Below are 19,767 nucleotides of genomic sequence, written 5' to 3'. Positions count from 1 at the left end.
TGCAAAAAAATAAAATAAAATACTTCACTCGTCTTTCTAGTGGTTGTTCAATAAAATCCATAATCTAAATAAAACTAGTGCGCTGTAAATCACATGTCTACTGAAAAGAACAAAAACAGGACAGCAGAGAAAATGATTCCAGCGTCCCAACCGGAACTACAATGAGGGCCGTCAATATCTGTGCCGCGTCAATCAATTGCTCGGATTGTGGAGCATGCAACTTTGAAATGACCTCACGGTGATGTAATCACCAACCCCGAGCCGAAACTCGGCTTCCGTGTGGTGCGGTCTCATCTGCATGAGAGGGGGTGGGGGCGGTCCCCCGCCTATTTTCACCTCGGGACAAATTGCACGCTTTGTAAGGCCACAGCACGCAAGTGGAGCAAGTAGTGGTCATGAGGGCATGGCAGTACAGACAGCGGAGTACCTCATCACATATTCGACTGTACAGTGTACCAATTACATCGGTCAAGGTCCCGCAAGATCGCAGATTTTTAACTCAATGTCTTTTTGTGGCAATGTGTTACACTATACAGGCAGGCAACTCTGTTCCTACACAGCAACGGGGAGTGACGAGTGAACAGCTTGAAGCAAGCACTCTCAGCCCTGAATTTGGAGAACTGTGCCAGACACACAGTGGGGGGAAAAAGGCACTAAAGAATACTTTAAAGTGCATTTTAATAAGTAAGTGTTCAAAGCTTGATATCGCAGTAAATCCCCCCCCCCCCCAAAAAAAGGTCTCTCTAAATCAAATCTCACCCATTGCAGACAGGCATGCGTTCACTGTACATACGCTCACCAGACTCACTTTAGTGGGTATGCAGCATCCGTTACAGAGGTCCGGCAAAATGGCCGCACCGGAGCTGTAACATGAAAGTGTTACTGTCCGCTCACCTATGAGCGAGCCGTTCAGGAAGAGCGCCACACCAATCAGCGTCCCGATGCACAAGGCCAGGATGAAAGGCCTGCGGCGGCCAAAGCGCAGGGAACAGCGGTCGCTGGCGGAGCCGATCAGCGGGGTGAATATGAGGCCCAGAACGGGGCTGAGGAACCATGTCAAGCTGTTGTATTGCTCTGGAAGACCTGGTTGGACACATGGGACGGGGGGTGGGGGTGGGGGGGGGGGTTATGATGTTGAATAACTGTGTCGTGAACTTCACACAACTATATCTTCCAGTACTCATCTTGTCAATGCAATTTGGCACTAACAAGAATATTAACTCATTCAGTACCAGCCAATTCTGGACCAAGTCTGAAAAGACGTATAAAAACGTCTTTGGGAGTGAATGAGTTAAGAAAAACGCGAGTTATCTCAAGCCAAAAGTCTCGAACTTAGGACCAGAAGATGCTGTTAAATCACTTTTTTTTTTGGTCTTAGGAAGCTGGGTAAGGTAAAATCTCTCTTTTCACAACAGCACTTGCCGACTCCTCCCCTACCAAGCTGCACTACCCGAAGCAGCATTAAAAAATGCCGAGTCAGCACCAAGCCCTCATTCAAGACCATCTTCCTGTTCCTGCGCCAGTGTCGACATTTCGTGTTTCTCAGGCGACGGAGAGACACAAGTCATAAACAGGGCTTGAACCCCGCCGCCACGGCGACCAGGTCTTGGGAACCCCGTCGCCACGGAGACTCCATCATCATCGGTTTCCTGGTTCCCGCGACTACGGCGACGTAACTCACGCGGGGCTTCCTGTTGTGCGCTTTGGAAAACTTTCCCTCGTTCTTTCTTTTGTCTCACAAACACTGACACATGTGCGCGCACACAATGACGCAGTGCATTTCTATGCCACCATTTAACAAGCTTTCACATGGCCCGAGCATAAATGGAAATGCAATTTATCGCAAGGAATTATTGGTTCACTGATTTATTGTAAATAAACAACTTTATATGTACGTTGCGAATAATGTCATAAAACAGAAACGATTGTATGCACACAACTGCTTATGTAATCAAACTATTGGTTAATTTCATTGCAGTGAAATGAATTATAATGCCACTTCAAATTGAGAATTGCTTTTTTAAAATAAAAATGGATTGATGTACATTTGTTGTTTAAATTGTTTTAATAAAAATGTTTTATTAATTATAATTCTAAAATGATTTAATAACTCATGTTAAAAAAAACGGAACTTCATTTTGCTAGTAAAAATAATTTACATATTCACATCTATGTGTTTATGACCCCTTCAAAGCCAAGAATGTATTGTTATTATTCTCATTATTATGAAGGCCTACTCGTCACTTGGATTGGATGTTGTGAGACTTGTGCGATTGTACTTTTTGTGACTAGTATGTGTAGCTGCAGAGAGTTTAGCCCCCCCCCCAAAACACACACAGCAGTATAATAACAATCAGAGCACATAGTAAACTATGACAGCCCTCAGTTCCCACACTTGGCTTGTAGGTACAAACGTGCATACACGCACAGAAAAAAAAAAAAAAAAAAAAAAAAACAATACTGAGAGAATTTGCAGGAAGCTTTTTTTTCACGAGAGAAACAAGAAAAGCGAGAGAACGGGGGAGGGCAGCATGAGAAAGGATCAGGGTGAAAAACAAGGTGAGCTGGATAACGCGTGAGGAAGAACAGAATGTTCCTGAGCTGTGATGGATGGTGGGAACCAAAACCCAAAACGAAGCTCTGTCATTCAAGTGCCCCCCCCCCCCACACACACACAAAAAAAGCTTACTCCACTAAAAACCTCTGCTTTCTGTTCCGTCAAGTTGCTCACGTAACTTCAGGATGAGGAAGCTTAACAAAGTGGCAGAGCGCGCGCAAACAGTCAAGCCCTTCTTTTTAGAAGACCCTGAATGAGGCTCACTTGTGTTTTGGGCTGTGTGTTCTTCTACGTACTGTACACTTTGGGTCCAAAAGATATTCTAGCTTTGTTCCCTGCACTGTCTTCAACATGCTTATTTGGTTTTAAACTAGTTTCACTTGGTCTGAATTGCAATGCCAAAACGCAGTAGTGATGACACCGCAACAAAAAAAAAATCAGATGAGTCAGCGCCAGCGTCTCGTGTGACGTCCAAAAATACGTTGGAGGGGGGACAACGGCTTTCAACACAACAGGGCGAGAGGAGTGAGTGTCGGGTGTTAACTTCATACCCACACGTCCTGGCATTTTGGAATACACGCCGGCCCGTCCGTGTTGTCACCCAACATCCTCCGACTGCTCATTCACGCAACTTCTAATTCGCAAGTGAATACAGTAAATGATCCGATCGCTGTACTCAAACAGATGCACATGTGCGCGCTTCTTGTGAGACGGGCTGCGGAAAAGCTCCCCACAGTGAAAAATTCATGCATGTTTGAGTGTGAAACGGAGGGCGTGTCCCGACGACAAATGCTGTTTATTCGGCAGGAACGAGACGCCGCTCGGCAGTCGCGCGACCGAAGGAGCGCATGTGATTGACAGCGGGTCGCCCTGCTGGTGTCGAATTATCACGCACGGGGAAGTTTCCGCCATCGCACGCCACCGCTGCAAATGTCAATAAAGCCAATCGGAGGCCATAGACTTGATGTAACGGCGAACTGAGTAATCGGGCAGGAAGAGTCATCTGCAAATTGGAAAGCCCTCAATGTGTATATTTCAGCCCGGTGCCCAAATTGACCTATTAAGAGTTTTTTTTCAAAAGCAGTTTTTCGGTATGAACCTTGCATTCACACATACAATGAAAAAAAAAGTTTGAAAAGTTCATTTGAAGTTAATAAAGGGACAGAAAGAATATAGATTTCTTTTTTTGTTTGTTTGTTTGTTTCTGATGCTTTTGGGTGACTTTGGAACTATTTGGTGGAATCTAGATGCCAAGGAACTGTTGAAGTGAAGTTTCGGAGCTTCATTTAGACATAAGTGGTCATTTTCTACCATCTTGTAGACCCGATAGCATCCATTACCTGCAGATCACAGTAAAGTAAAAGTAGTTGGCTCAGTTTAGATATTTGTCATTAAGTGGTAAGTAAAGAATGCGATTTTTTTTTTTTTTTTTGGGCAGTGTTAGCCCTATTTGCCTATGCCCTGCGATCCTCGTGAAAACAAATGGATGGCAGGGCAACTTTATTGGCAAACTTCCGAATACAAGTTACTAGTCGATTTTCATTTAGTTGCACTGAAAGTAACACGAGTCAGACCAAGAATGAACTTGAGACGACATTCACGTGTTTTGGTGCTGCTGTTTGGGCAAGCAAAGAATAAAATAGAAAATAGAAAATAAAAATGATGAAGTCCAATAGGCTCAGCTGTTGACTCAAATTTGTCCATGTCTGAACAACATCTCAAAACTGAGATCATTGGAGATGCTATTCTCCACTCCATCATGTGAATCGGTCTTCAAAATAAGACAATGACGCACTTGGTGACTAATGTATCTATTCGGTCATTCATTCAAGGATCTATCCAGGCATTATTTTAGCAATCCAGCCATCCTATCCTATGCCAAAAAACATCAGTGAGACTGAACAGATGGTCTTGTATGCTTTTTAAAAAATGCACAAAAGCCCCGGGGGCCAGCCATTACAGCTCTGCGGCTCTGGATTGTTAGCACATAAAGCACTCATGCATGTGTGTTTGTGCACAAATTAAGTCTGCACTTTATGCGGGAGGGCGGGGGAAAATAAAAAAAAAAAAGACGAGCAGACCTCTTCATTTGGGCGTGTTCCTAGACAGAACCCAAGGGCAAATTTGGGCTTATTATCACAAATCTTTTGGTGTCAACTTTGTAATGTCCTAACCTGATACGATAAAGTGCCAACGCCCTGACTAGTTGGTAAAGTAGCTGGGAAGCATGCCGAAGTGATCGAAAGGACTTGCTTGATGTAGATGACCCAACTCTGGTCCCTATCGCTCACTCGTAATGTGACTGTAAATGAATTCTCGAAGGACAACCAATTGAAAACACTCCCACATTTCAAGGTAAGCATCTGCTTCCTCTTGTGTTTATAAGTCCATCAGAATCACCTGAGAGGCTAGTCAGCATTTGTTTTGGATGTTTTGTTCATTCCCTACGGAGCGAATGACGAGTGGATACACGTTCCACCTGTAGATGTACACGTACACAACAATTCAGCATCCCTCACATGGCCTCCATTAATTGTGAGCACATACTGTACCTGCCTTAAATCACGTGTACGCATACAAACGCACGGGCGAGTTTGCCTTCAATGGCAAACGTGCACCCGCGGGATGCTCTTTGGGTACCCGCGTGCCAGCGCTGCTGCCGGGTCGCCACACTTGGTAGACTCCCAAACCCTTGAAGGGCGCGTGAATAATGGTAAGAGTAATCACAGAAAGTTGGCACGGAGATTATGTAAGCGCTATAAATAGGAGGAGGTGGTTTTAAAATAGCCGAGCAGACTGGTGAGTCGCTTCAGAGCCGCGAAAAGACGCTGACTGCGGCGCAACCCGCGTGGCCCGGGGCTTTCTTATTTCACTTCCCTTTCCTTCCCTTTTCAAAAGGGCCAGTCTCCCTCCGGTGAGTGACAAGAGTCAGATTAAGGCGATCAGTGGCTGGGTGACATGGAAAAAGTCATTTACGTAAAGCCAACTCCCCCCCCCCCCTCCCCCCACCGCCAACCACGGTGCTCCGTCCACAAGGTCATCGGAGAAGATTATCCTCCTAGCTAACATGACGAGATCATTCGGAGGCTACCTGGCACGCAGGCCAACAGGGCTTGCCACCAGGCAGTATTATTTGGGGTGGGGGGGGGGGGCATATAAAATACATACCAAGGTATTCGGGAGCTTTTCTTTATGCAGAACTCGCTGTTATTTTTCCGAAAGAGTAGAAATACTACATATAGTCTCTTCCAAATGTATTGGAACAACATAGTCAGTTCCTTTGCTTTTGTGGTACACTGGTATATTCATCTTTTGATGAATGGAATAAATGCTGGACTTTTGAACCGTTATTTTCATCAAAAGATGAATATAACGGTTCAAAAGTCCAGCATTTACTCCATGGTATTTACACCAAAACAGAGCACTTATTGTTTGAAGCCACCCACTGCAAGTGATTACCATTTTATATTTGGAGGCATAACCCTTGCTTGGAATAACGGCATCAGGCCTGTGACCCGTTGGTTGCATTTTTCATTTGAAATGCTGTTCCCGGCCTTGACGATGCGCCGGCCTCTTTCATTTTTAGTTTGTTTCATTCTCCGCTTCTCTCAGCATCAACAATTTTTTTTCTTCCATGTTGATCTTTGGATCTGAACGGGCAAACACCTGCGGTAAAAACAAGCACAGGAATTGAGCTCGCCGTTCCGATACTTTTGGAAGGGACTGCGCGTTGGCTCAGATTCACTTTCAACCCAGGAGTTCACACGCATTTCCCCACCGTGAACCGTGACTGTTTATATCGTGTGCAGCGAAAACATCATAAATTGCGTGGCTGGAAAAAACAAAAGCAAAGCGCGGTTGAAGAACACTTGCGTCTGTCCACTCTTGTGACTTAGATAAAGATCAGCGAGATCAGGTGACACTTTTTGACCAATCTAAGCAGAAATCCGGGTCATTGCAAAAATCTTTCTTGCGAGCGAGAAGCCCCCGAGAAACAGTCCAACCAGCCACGCAAAACACTTTGCTTTGTTGCATGTTACAACAACATGGCATGTTCTGGCTCATGGATGTTGTGGTCTGGGCAGCAGTGACTTGAAATGAGCACTGGATCACAACAAACTTTCAAGTAACTTCATCATTTGCCGATGTCGGCTCACCAAAATGGAACTTGACAGACCGCATTGATCCCGTTGTTTGTTTTGACAAAAACAATTTGGATTCCGAGAGGGACATGAAAGAGGCACGCGCTTTCTTCGTTTCAGTTCTGCATTGTCTTGAGCATAACACATGACCGTGCAAGGGTAGACCTTTTCATGTTTCACCCGAGTTGTGTCATCGGGGGCTCCTCAACCAAACTACACGCACCGACGCCCTGGGAGCCGGAGCTTCCCGACCGCAGACCTCGAACATAACTTAAACTGGTCGAACGAGACTTTGTGATTGTCTCATCGTGCTAACCTTGTAAGAATCCCGCCGACATGTTTCCAGACAATGTTTTCTGCCAACAATTGCCCACTGCTGTGTTAGTCGGCCTCAAGGAGTTTTTTTTTCGTTGTTGTTGCTGCACTGCCTGTGAAGGGTTGTGATTATCGGAGATGGAAAAAAAAAAAATCGGGTCTGTTTTGTTGTGGTTTGTTCAAGAATTACATCAAAAACATAGAACTGCTGTTTTTTTTTGGGGGGGGGGGGAGGGGTGACATTCGGATTCAAGTGCTAATTGACATCATGTTTAGTCAGTGACACTGGCAATGAGGTTTTTTTTTCCAACGGCGGAAACGACAATGATTTCAGGCTGCTTATTTTAAACAAACAAAGGCCGAACAGGTACGAACAATGTGACGGTTGTTTGGGTTCTCACCAATTTGCAGCAGCACGGGCGTCACAAGTGCCGTCTCCATGGCATAGCAGAACTCCCGGCCGAACATGACGGCGCCGTGCATCACCCATCTCTTCAGGGGGATGCCCTCGATGGACCCCTCGCTCGCCAACTCCTCGCCGCCGCCGCCGCCGCCGGCGGTGCCGGGGCGGCTCGCCGCCTCCGCCGATCCATCCGTGTCTCCGCCCTTGCCTTCGTCCGTGGGACTTTGGGTCTCCCCGCCGGCCACCAGTGATCCCACCTGCATGGCGTCACGGCCCGTGCTCTGGGGAGGCATGCAAGCTTCGGGGGCGGTGGCGGGACAAATCCTGATCCGAAAAAGGTCCCACTCCAACTCACTTTTAAACTGACAATCCTTGTTAATAATCTCCTTACAGCTATTAGATGAACACCTGACAAAGAAAACTCTTAAAGTGCTGTGATTAAAAAGGCTGCAGTCATCTATTTAAAATGAATCGCTATTGGATGCACCTCGGAGTGCATCCGAGGAAATTCATATAAAAATGTCAGGGCAGTGTGGCATTCCTAACACTTTCCTCACCGCTTGGTGGTTTTCACCGAAAGGAAAAAATACCCTGACAAAATCGGCTTTACCACAATTTGCTGAAAATCCCCTCAACAAAAATAGGAAGCAACTGAATTTTCACAAAAAGAGAGCGCTTAACATTCAAAGTTTGTGCAATTTTCTTTTGTATGTATGTGATCTGTGCATGGCTGGAGTGCATGTATGTGCGTGTGTGTATGTGTGTGTGTGTGTGTGTGTGTGTGTGTCACGCGCTTATGGCTTATGGGTCATCGAGGACGTCTCCCGCTCTCGCCTTACTTTTGTTTTTGTCTATTACAGGGGGTAAAAATCCATATAGAAAACCATTCAGTGAATTCCAGAGTCATTTTGTGTATGGAGGGCTGGAGGGAGTGGGTGGGCTTGGAGGGGAGGTCGCAGGTGGAGGCGGGTGGGCAGGCAGTGGGCGGAGCTCCTCGTGAAATCCCCATCGATTGACTGATGAATCTGAAGGGATGATGGAAAAAGGAAGAGTTTTCATTCGCATTTGTCACCTTATTTCACCCCCAATTATATACACGTAAAGTGTGGACACGTGTTTCATCTCCACTTGGGTACAAGGACGATAGAATGTGTGTGTGTGTGTTTTTTTTTTAAATCTTAGAGAAACAAACAAAAAATCAATTACTTGTAGTTGCACACAATATTTGATGAAAAACCCTTCTGTCACAATGCGGGTCAAATTGGCCTGATTTTGAATAAATAAATACATATTAACAAATGTTGGAGCCCACTCCCCTCCCTTTAATTTTATATATTATTCAAATTCATTTTTGACTCCATTAAGGACCCAAAGGGGCCACACTGATCCATGAACATTTTTGGCGTACCAGAAAAATAAAAACAGGGTGGCAAAAAATGCCCCGTATTGATGCTGAAAGGCACACGCTCTCGACAACACACAGGCGTGTGTATTCTCGCTCTATGAAAAGAGGCCATTTGTTAAAGAAATCGGGGGTTTTTTTGGGGCGGTGGGGGAGCGAATAATTACCGGGCGCACATGATGTGTTTACCCCCTCCGAGACAGTCTGATGGACTTGGGCAAAGATCAAAAGCGTGCCACTGTGATCGGGCGTCTCAAAGAATTGCCAGACGACAATTGCATGGCTTGTATACGCAGGAACCAATTTGCAATGTGGAGATCAAATCAAGAGATGAATGACGCTGACTTGGGGTCATGTGGAAGCGGAAAGCCAGTAGGACGTAGTGCATTGACAGACTGTTGACATTATCTGATCCATTCCAGTATTTGTTGTTGTTGGGGTTTTTTTATGTATTGACATTTTTCCAGCCTCTTTCACACAAAGACCCAGCGGAATTCTTACAAGTATAATCCACCTGTTCCTCTGAACAGAACACAACAAACACGGGTAGCCGCTAGCTTCACTAGCTAGCTAGCGTCAGCTATTACGATTGCCGCTAGTCTTAAAAGTGTCGTGAAGTGAAACTCTATCTTGGCCACCAAAATCTTATTGTAATAGTCCACGGGCAACAGCGGTGTGCTGACAAGAAGGTCATAAAATATAGAATTTGTTTGATGAAATACAAGACAACATTGCGACACTTGTGTTTCTTTCGCAAGGACACTGACGTTGGTGTAAGCGGCTGTCTGGTTGCTAGGAGTGTATACCAATTTCTACCCAAAATGAGACTGGTAGCAAGTCCATCCTGACATACAATTAAAGCAATAGTGAAATGCGTATATTTTTTTTGGAGCCTGTCTTTGGTGTTGCATCATACGACACACGATGAGACCAACATGCATAGGACTCCAGCTAATCACAACTACAATTAGCATCATGGTGAATAACCTATTTGAAACAAAATAATAGAAACAATCAAGCTAAGTAGTGCTGTGTCAAAAATAATCTGTTCCCAATTCCTCTTTCTTTCACTTCTCGACACCTCCCCGCGCTCTCATGTCTCGCCATTAAGATTCATGAAGCACTCCGGTTGGTCATTAATATTTCATAAAGGCGCATTTCTGTGACCTCACAGACTGCAGTGGGTTACATAATAGCCTCTCTCCTTTTCCAGACATGCCGATGTACACACATTGAACTGAACATAAAACATTATGGACAAAAACCTGAGACAGGCTGTCAATCAATTACCCAGAGATTCAATCTTCAATTATTTCAGGGGTGTTCGACTTTGTGGGAAGTTTAAAATCGGCAATTTCGTTCGTGATTTGTCCCTTTAGCAATGACAAAAGTCTATCCCGGCTGAGTAGGTGTGGGTACACCCGAACTGGTCGCCAGTCAACTGGAGCGTATCCATTAAAAAGCAACCATACACACTCATGGACAATTTAGTCTCCAACGAATGATGATGAGCAAAACAAATATAAATACTGTATTTGAAACTAGAAAAAACATCCTTGGTCAAGTGAAAAAAAGCAGAAGTCAGGAAGTTGAGACAGTGAATGACGTTAACGGGCAGTTTGTCCTGCATCCCAGGTAATCTGGTCAGCGCACGAGTTATTATCACTCACTAAAATAGACCACCTTGTGTATTTTCAGCCTCACAAATCTGGTGCGGGTCTGCGAGACACAGGAGACGTCCGTCGTCCTCACTTGTCCCTGGCCTTGAACTTTCAAAAAGCAAAATGGTCAGTATATATTTATATATATATATATATTTTTTTTTTTTAACATCAACGGCTCAGTGTTTTGTTTGTTACATTCACTTGGCGGCTCAGATCAAATGCCCTGACATGCTGCTGTTGTTCCCGAGTCCGCTTACTTTCTTGCGACCTTATCCTCAAGTCACCTTTTCTTTCTCACGTGGGTTCATTGTTGTCAATGTCAGCCACCCATGTCCTCCCGAAAACCCCTTAAGAGCTGAAGTGTAATTCCATATAAGCCGAGCCCATGATGTGGCCGCATGCACAAAACCACACATACACTCAGTGAGGTGACCGCTACTGTTCATGTCCATTTCTCCGCGGGGTGTAGCACAGACATAAATGGAGATGGTTAAAAGGGAAGCTGCAGTAACGTGTGCTTTGTTGTACACGATAAAGAATATATGTACGTGAGAATTGTTAAATATTCTGCCTCCGTCTGTTCCTCCACTTCTGACACAGCGCCTCGATGCTCTTGGTTTGCACGGTGTTTTTCATGGTTTGTTAGGATTAAGTGAGCAGACTTTCCCGAAGGACAGTAATGTGCTTGCTTTAAAGATACAAGATGTCATTCTATTTGTTGTGCATTTCGGTGGAAAGTAAACTTCAACTGGAAGTGTCAGTAAACAACTTGAAGCCTCTTTTTAGAACAATTGTCAACAGACAAAAGTTGCGTCACTCTTATCCCAAGGCATCTTTGGATAGATGAAATCCAACTCCAAGGTAATGTTATCGTTCCCCTATCCTGTCTATTTTTCATCCTGTTCTCTTTTTCGGTTGATGCCCTTGCAAATCGTGCTCTGTCTGACTGCTTTTCGGGTAAATATCCACCGCAGTACAAATTGCAACTGGGGAAGTGTATCACACCAAAGTCCAGCGGGTAACCCACCAAGGCAGTGAGGAGCCGTGATGCAAAACCTGTCGCGGATCCATATAACACTATGCGGATCTATATAGATGACAAGACCTTAGGATCGGGTTTGCACAGTCGCGCACATCACTCTGCATGCGTAAAGAATGAGACTCATCACAAGCCTTCCCGAAGGCAGCTGCTGACCTGTTCTGATTGACTGAGGAGTTGATTTACACTCCACAGTCTCCATGATGCTGTTCTCGGGCTCTTTCGTGAACGCTGACGAAAAGTTTAAGATACGGCTTTCTGTAAGGAAAGACAATGTTACGCTGGAGGAAACCGACGAAAGTGCAGCACAGCGAAGAAAGTGGAGTATAAAACTGCAATGTCCAGATCTTAAGGCACAGCAGCAGTGTAAGATCAAATTTGAGAGGCCAAACAGATACACGCAGCAGGCTGCGCAGGCAAAACAAACGACTTTCCCTTTCTGCTCCTTTGTATTCCCATGGAAAAACATCCATATTCCCAGCAGCGGGAAGCAGATGGATCTGAGAGAGATTGAAAGAGAGAGAGATAGATGCGTTTGGGCGCATTGCGGCCGCAGTGCAGTAAGTGGAGAGGAGGCACATGCGCTTCAACGTGCGCGCCAGCGTCAATGACAAATCCCGTACTCATAACACACGGATTACCACAATACTGGCAGTTAGAAATTATGACATAATATACCTGCTGTTCGCATGCATTCACATTCCATGACGGGTTGAGCAAGAAACACATGTAGAAGAAAGTAAACAAGCCTATATGTAGTCATACCTAAACCCCAACTTACCTGAATCTTGGCTAATATGCCAGTTAGTTAGCATCCAGAATGGCTAACATAGCAGCTAGAAATTTAGTCAACTGAATCTCTTTTTTTTTTTAAACCAAAACACGAAAACAAGACAATGAGAAGGTAGGATTTAAATGCATTATAACATCTACCAAAAACCAGTTAGCCTGATTTAGTTTAGTTTCATCTGACCTAACAATCAAGCTAGTAGCATCCTGATTTACCCGAAAGTAGATTAGCTACACGAGGCTGCAAAAACAATTGCCTTCGTATCAAAAAGAAGCATGACAATAAAGGGAAAGGGAACATTTAGAAGATGAGCTAATACAGACCAGTTTGCTTTATTTTTAGTTTTACCGCTGCACTCCTAAGAGGCAAGCCTGTAATCTGTCTGGCCCAAATAATGACTTGGCAAGCTAGTTAACATAAACACACCACTAAAAAGGGAAAATGGAATTTCGACTTGTACTAACAGCTCGTTCAAACCATTTTGTCTGATTTATGGTTTTATCACACCTAACATGCAAGCATCCCAGACAGGCCAAAACCACAGCAGCTAGCAATTTTGTTCGCTGAAATATTTTTTTTGCCTCCTCAGACAAAAACAACCTTACGGGCTTTAATAGACAGGGTCTTGTGACGCAAACATTAGATTATTAAAGCCAATCAACACTTCATACTGGCAGGTGCGGATAGTAAGTGTGAACTGCTCATAGCTGAACACTAAATGGTCGATAGCACTATTATTAGCATTTGTATTTGGACAGTGTCACTCTGTATGTCATTCTTTACAGCACAAAGTAACAAAATGGTTACAGTCCTTGTTCCATGCATGCATGAGTCAGTCTCTCGCAAGGGTAGCCAGATTTGCACTGGGCTCATGATAGCGGCTGCTAACTAATTAATGGTGAGCTTATCGAGGGACTGAGAGAATCCAAGGCAAACATGTCCAAATCTAACCAAAACCAAACTGAAACAAATCTGCGAAACAGAAGAAGGTTAAAAAAATTAGGAGCTCAAAGAATTCACATACTGTATATACACAATTGACCCCGTTCTGCAATCAATTAATTTCATGGACGCGACCACGGAGATAGTTCAGTCATCTGGCCCAAAAAGCGGCCATCTTGGCCTTAAAAATAAATAAATAGAAGAGCCACAAGCAACCCATTGATTCCAGCAAACACCCAAATTGGCTTAAAGTTTCAACGCCTTCAAGTTCAACCTCAACTTCAACATACGTACAATTGGAAACTGCGTCATGGAATGTGGCCAGTTCTGTATAACGAGCCCAAACAAAACGCTATTCACTACCACAAATGTTTGCATAATGTCAAACTGGTTCCAATCAAAACAACATTGTGTTCATAAGACGCCTAAAAACAGGATTTTGCACCTTGCAGGCTTGGTTTAAGACATTGTTGTTTGAATCAAATTTGTGCTGGAAAAACAGTAGAATTCAAGGGTCATTTTTATTTTTTTGTGTGGAAATGATTTCCACAAAACTGGTCGAAGCACCATATGCTGGTGGTGGTCCAGATAGAGATCTGCGGACGCTTGGTGATTCAATGACGTCAGTTCAAGGTTTATTGTGCACAGAACACTGGTGATACTTTGGTTTTCTGTAGAAATTTGTGCAACTGTGCTTCAGAAGATGAGCATTTTTTCCCTATTTTCTTCATGGGAAAAAATACATTTTAATTGCATTTACAAATATTGGGGTCTCTGGAGTACCTGCCGAGCCTTCAAGTGTAAAATCAAGCAACAACCAAGTAAATCTGTTGTTGACTGCATATTTCTAAAAATGGGGCGAATCGGCCTGCTAACTGTCCCAATGCAGTTTCTCCGCCCATGACGTGGTAGCGAAACTGGCGAAACAGCTGTCATTTTGTTCTCTGGGTGCTAGACGACACTGAAATTATCATGCTAAACCCAAACGCTAAACAGAGCTGCAGCATGAGCACGGGCTAGCGTGAGCTAACAGCGTTGTCCGTGTTATTTTCCGATAACTGACGACTCAACTGAATGACTGGAAGGGTCAGTGAAGTTGTCTATGTGAGTTAAGAGGAATGTGTTCGCCGATCAATCCACTGCATGCACCACATACACCAATCTGCTATACTACGATAATTGACAAGCGTAATTTGGAGGCATGGCGAAGAAGTGTTGCCTCCCGAAGTGAATAATGCTTTTACTTCTTTCCTAAGGGGTTAGTGGGGGGTATCCTTTATCCTTTATTTTAACCAAATAATGAAAGGCATTTTTTATAAACAGAAGGTTTTTATTTTGTAATTGTGAAAGTGGTGAAAAGACGCATTTGTCAACATCCCTCCACACAAAAACAGTTTCAAGTAAAACTGCTGCCTTTGGAAAAGCACAAAGATTTTCTCCTTTTTAGTTGTCACGCATGAGCATGTATGAAAGCTTGACTTGACTGATGAGTTTTTGGTTTCTTTGGCACAGCCACACAATTTTACAAGCTGCAACAAATGTATTTTCTGGTTAGCACAGATGGTAACAAAACTGTGCGCCAATGCAACGCCCTAACTGTCGTCTCATTTGGAATGAAAACCCAAATACCCGCCCCCCACCCCCAAAAAAAAAAAACATTGTAAGGATCAGCTCCACAAGTGCTGTTTTTCCCATCTAAATGATTAACTCCATTAGTGTACGTCACACCCTGTGCACTTGAAACTGCGCCCTCACCGTCCGCATCTCAGTTTGCTAACCCAATACACACGTCTGTCCACGCTGCTGCATACAATACGACTTAATCAACAATAATGAGACGTCCACCACCGATTTTAACGTAACTAGACGCTGCATCATGTGATTGGAAAAATCTTTTTTTTTTTTTTTACTTTTATTGTACAATTTATGATTCATTTGTGATTATTTAACCAATTCAAGAAAATAAAACATTGTGGTATGTACATGGAAAAATGGTCATTTTACCACCAAATTATATGATCCTTGACAATAAATTAAATTGGCCAATCGCTTTTTTAAAATATCTCTACAATGAACAAATGCATTTCAATTAACCAAGTTTACGGGAAAATTTACAGGGAAAATTAATGTGACAACTATTAACAGGACTCTTTATGAAATGCTTTAAGGGTCAGATTAAAAATACTGACCTGAAGAAACAATTCAAGCATGACAGTAAAAATATGCAACTTAAATTATTGCCTGTGCAGTTAAAACAACCAGAGACCATTTCCAGAAGACATTTTGATTGTGACACACTTTGGTATCAATGCGCCAAACAGTAAAAATCAAAACGACAAACAAAACGCAACACACTCTAACATCCACATGCAAGTTAAAAAGGCCTGCAGAAATCTTGTACTTGTTAACTGACCTTTACTCGGATCACATCAGTCTTTGCCTGCCGAGTCCACAAAAATGCATTTAAGAAAGAAAAAAAAAGGCACAAGGACCTGTTTAATCCTCAGCAGCTCAAGCCTTTTGACTCCAGCAGGATTCACGCGACTTCTTTTATAGCCACCACCGTGTGTGTGTGTGTATGTGCGAGAGAGAGAGAGAGAGAGAGATGTAAAGGAGATAGGAGGCCTATAGATGGTGTTGATGCAAGTGAGAGACGAGACACACACACCCAAACACACTTTTCTTTCCAGCCTCATACAGGTTTGTGCACAACAATTTTCCACCAGTTGGAAATAGGTTATCTTCCGTGTGTGTGTGTGTGTGTGTGTGTGTGTGTGTGTGTGTGTGTGTGTGTGTGTGTGTGTGCGTGCTCTTTATTTCAGTCTAGCCTAACCAACGACCATTAAATCCAGTGGGACATCCATTCTCAAAGACCTCAAAAGGTCCTCAAATGGTGAGTTGGCCTTAAATGCTGACACCATTTTCAACCAGCAAGGGTTAATTGATCAATTTATTTTCAAGATGGCGTTAAGACAAGAAGAAGAAGAAGAAGTTTCAAGGAAGCGGACCTTTGTCCAGTGCTAAGCGTTTCGGTGTCACGAGAGTCGGAGATGACAGCCAATAGTCATGTGGATGACTCAACGGAAGTGCTGGTTACGGGTTGAATTTCGGGTAGGAGGACACTTCCTGTTTTTCTACCCTGAAAATGACTGAGCCAGAATTGGTACTGACTATTGGTCATTTTTGTCAACAAAGCCCTTGGAATTCAGTTCAGTGTGCTTCCGCGTGATTGTTTGGGTTCGCTGCAAGTAAGGACGACAACAACCATCACAATCAAAAATACAATTTGACGATTCCGATATGACTTCAAATTCAATCGTCATCACTTTTCAGCGGTATCGCCGATGTTCTTCACTTTGAGCTTCGATCATTTCTGTCATCCTTGTATGGTCTTTTCTGAATAAGCCCCGATCTCACCGAGCGGCGAACAACGGTGAGCGTTTTAGAAGGCAGCGGATTTTGTCAGGATTTGTCATTGGTTTGTTAAAAGCCGCAAATGTTTGCCTGTAATTTTCTTGTTGCAAATTTTGTTTGAACATGTTAAAAGAAATGTTCAATATTCTGACATTCCAAAAAGGAATTCTCATTCTACAACTTGTCGACTAATGTTATACAGTGCAAGATTGTGACTTTTTTTCCCCCCCTCACAATTCCTGCCAGATGACATTTCCTTTACTCTGAACTTTGTACTGACATAATCTCGGCAAAATGTATGGATGACATGAATGTGATTCATCTCAATTGTTAACGCGTACAATATGGAGTGGTTGTCCACCGTCACGGAACACATGTTGGAACTTGCAGCTTGAGATTCCACTGTTCATCTCATCTGCTTTTTGCAGATAATGAAAGAACACGAAGCAAAGCATGTAAACAACTTGTTTACAAGTGCGCCGAATACTTTCTTGACGTTGCATTTGTGCGCACGAGCGTGTGCGCGCATGTGACAACTTCTTCCGGGATGCATCAGACCGCTTGTCACTACGTCGATGTGCTGACTAAGCAGCAGTTGACAGTCAGCAAATATGTCATTAAGAGGAAGTGGATTGCTCCCACTTCAGCTTGCAGCCATCTGCAAGCGAAAACGGCATGACCGTGGAATCCGAGCGAGACGAGTGCAGATGCTGTCGGATTCATTCGGACCCTGTCTGGGCCCAACAAGGCCGTATTTTCAAGAGCCTTGTTGAGTGGATCTATTCAGTATTGTTCTGGTCCTCATGTTTGCGGTTTGTGCAGCACGGGAAAGAGCCATTTGTAGCCGCTTTCTTGACAACCTCGTATTCTTAGTCTGCTGACCAACGACATGAATGGAAAGCAGTGTACATGTGTGCTTGTACATTGAGACCATAATTACCGCAAAATGGTCACCTGATGAATCATCCACCTAACCTGCCTATTGTGACCTGTTGTAAAGTTGAAAAAAGGATCACATTTATCTAAAATGTTAATTTTTAAAAATGACAGATCTCTCTCTCTGAGGTGAAGGAGGCCTGTTGTTTTTAAGGAATGGTTTCACTTGCATTACACCTGTATTAATGTTTGATACAATAAAAAATATTCATCCCATCGCCAGTTGCGTAAATATGAGCACTCACAAGCTACTTTGTTTTTTTTTTGCAGAAATATAGCAGGCAATAAATAAGACAACTCACCAAAAAGGGTTTGAAAGCTTCATTAATGTCGTTTGATGCAAGCCGTCGTCGTGGACCTGCACGCAAACACACACGAAAGGAAGTGAGAAAACAAACAGATAACACAAGACTACCAACCTTGTGCACTGCAGTCACTGTAATAGAGAAGTTGGCACACCAACACTTTACCACTTGCAAACACGCAAACATCGATTCTCTGCAGCCAATTAACGATCGTCGCATGGCACGCACGTACACGCACGAAAAGCACATCAAAAATGCAACGAATCACCTTGAAATGTCCATTATTAACACCTATCTACATGTAAAAACAACACTGTATTGCTTCTACCTGTCAACTATGTGGTTAAGTTGCGGACGAAGAGGCGACGAATGAGGCTAATTACACAGCTAATCTGTTTTTAGTTCAATGTCATTAAAGACAGTAAAGGTCAAATATGTCTGTCTTGTTGTAAATGTTTTCCAACAGTCAATTCTCCTCACTCGCCCCTCCATCCTTCCTCCGCCCATTGCACCAGCAACCTGAGATGCTGCAGCCGCCGGCAGGAGGCTCAGCAGAGGCGACCACAAAAATGCTTCATAACAACCCCCCCCCCTCCAACTGTTCTGACTGCACGCTGCTCCCGCGGATCGACTGGCTTCACCGAGCCCGGACACCGGACTCACCTCGCCGGTTCGTGTCAATCCGCCGTCTCCGCGGTGGTGTCCGTGAGTCGGTTAAGCTCCACTGCTACGCACCTCGGTCACGAAGGTTCCAACCAGCCGCGACTCCGGACTGCAACCGCGAAGTCTCAAATGTGCCTTTAAAGTAACGTCGGAAGAAGCATACGTCGCGCTGCCTTCCGTCGACGTCATGGGTGCTTTGCATAAAACAGGGCGGGGCCTATTGCCAGCTGGTGGGGGAACACAAACGAGCAGTTTTTAACCCGTGTTGTAGCGACCAAAACAAAGTTATATGACTAATATTAATACACATTAGCAACAAAACAGATGAAAATATCATTTATCTATCTTTATATATTAATCTTTACTTGCACATAACGAGTGAAATGTCCTTTTTAACTCCTCCGTCTGTTCCCTCCATAGCAGCCTGCTGACTAACAACAGACGGACAAAAACACAAATGTAAAGTACAGTGCTGTGAATTGTTTGCATATGTGATCCGTTCGTCCTTGTTGTAGGTCTGCATTCCATTGAGAGGTATTCTATTTTTTACAATCTGTAGTGCTTTGCTAAAACAATGAGCATAATCAGCATTTCCAAATACCAGTCTGTGTAAGCGCAAAGTCTTCAAGCTTCTGCTAGAAAGCAATACATGTCAGGAAAAGCTTACCAGAGCATCGGAGGTTTATTCCGTGTTAATCAGTGGCATTTGGCACACAATGGTGGTAACTTTGTACAAACTTAACTTTAACATGAGCTTGAATGTGATTGGTTAAGTCTGAAGAAAGCCGCCTTCAAGTTATATCATGAGAGTGTGCACATTTGGGACACTACATTATTAGTCACAGTACTCATGGATTTTTTTTAAAATATATAGTAACCAGCTATTTGAGAAATTATGAATAACTAACCAATAAATCCATTTTAATTCAGCAATTTACGGCTTAATGAATCCAACAAACTGCCACTTTTGATGATGTGAAGACAAATGGTCCGTATTCGACCAACTTCTCTCTGCATCATGTTGCAAATTGAGTAAGCCTCAGGCCGATTACAACCCCAATTAACCCCCTTTAACAGACTGTAGATGATGGGGGGGGGGGGGGGGTGTTATTTCACAATTCTGTGTAGAAGGCCTCTATGTGAAGTCAAGTGAGTGCAGGCAACATTTCGTACCAATAGCAACAGTGCACAATTG

General features: G+C 43.7%; 1 protein-coding gene across 2 annotated transcripts in view; it reads right to left on the bottom strand.

Annotated features, from left to right (window-relative positions):
* The window catches only part of slc45a4a (solute carrier family 45 member 4a), a 29,959-nt gene extending 11,213 nt beyond the window's left edge, over positions 1-18,746 (bottom strand). Inside the window, exons 1-4 of one of the 2 annotated variants that reach the window (XM_086136758.1) lie at positions 18,573-18,746; positions 17,907-17,962; positions 7,416-8,442; positions 895-1,083 (exon numbers count right to left, since the gene is read on the bottom strand). In XM_086136758.1, coding sequence (XP_085992884.1) covers positions 895-1,083; positions 7,416-7,710 — 484 coding nt within the window. In that variant the 5' untranslated portion in view covers positions 7,711-8,442; positions 17,907-17,962; positions 18,573-18,746. Of the gene's footprint in view, positions 1-894; positions 1,084-7,415; positions 8,443-15,667; positions 17,805-17,906; positions 17,963-18,572 lie in introns of those variants that run through there. The other variant, XM_086136759.1, reaches the window with a different exon arrangement.
* Between the last annotated feature and the right edge of the window lie 1,021 nt (positions 18,747-19,767).

This window comes from Hippocampus guttulatus, chromosome 18, assembly GCF_054856545.1.
Source record: "Hippocampus guttulatus isolate MCC_2025c chromosome 18, RoL_Hgut_1.0, whole genome shotgun sequence".
In the NCBI taxonomy this organism is placed as follows: Eukaryota; Metazoa; Chordata; class Actinopteri; order Syngnathiformes; family Syngnathidae; genus Hippocampus; species Hippocampus guttulatus.
The sequence above is the reverse complement of the archived record's forward strand: the minus strand, read 5'-3'. Positions and strand labels throughout refer to the sequence as shown.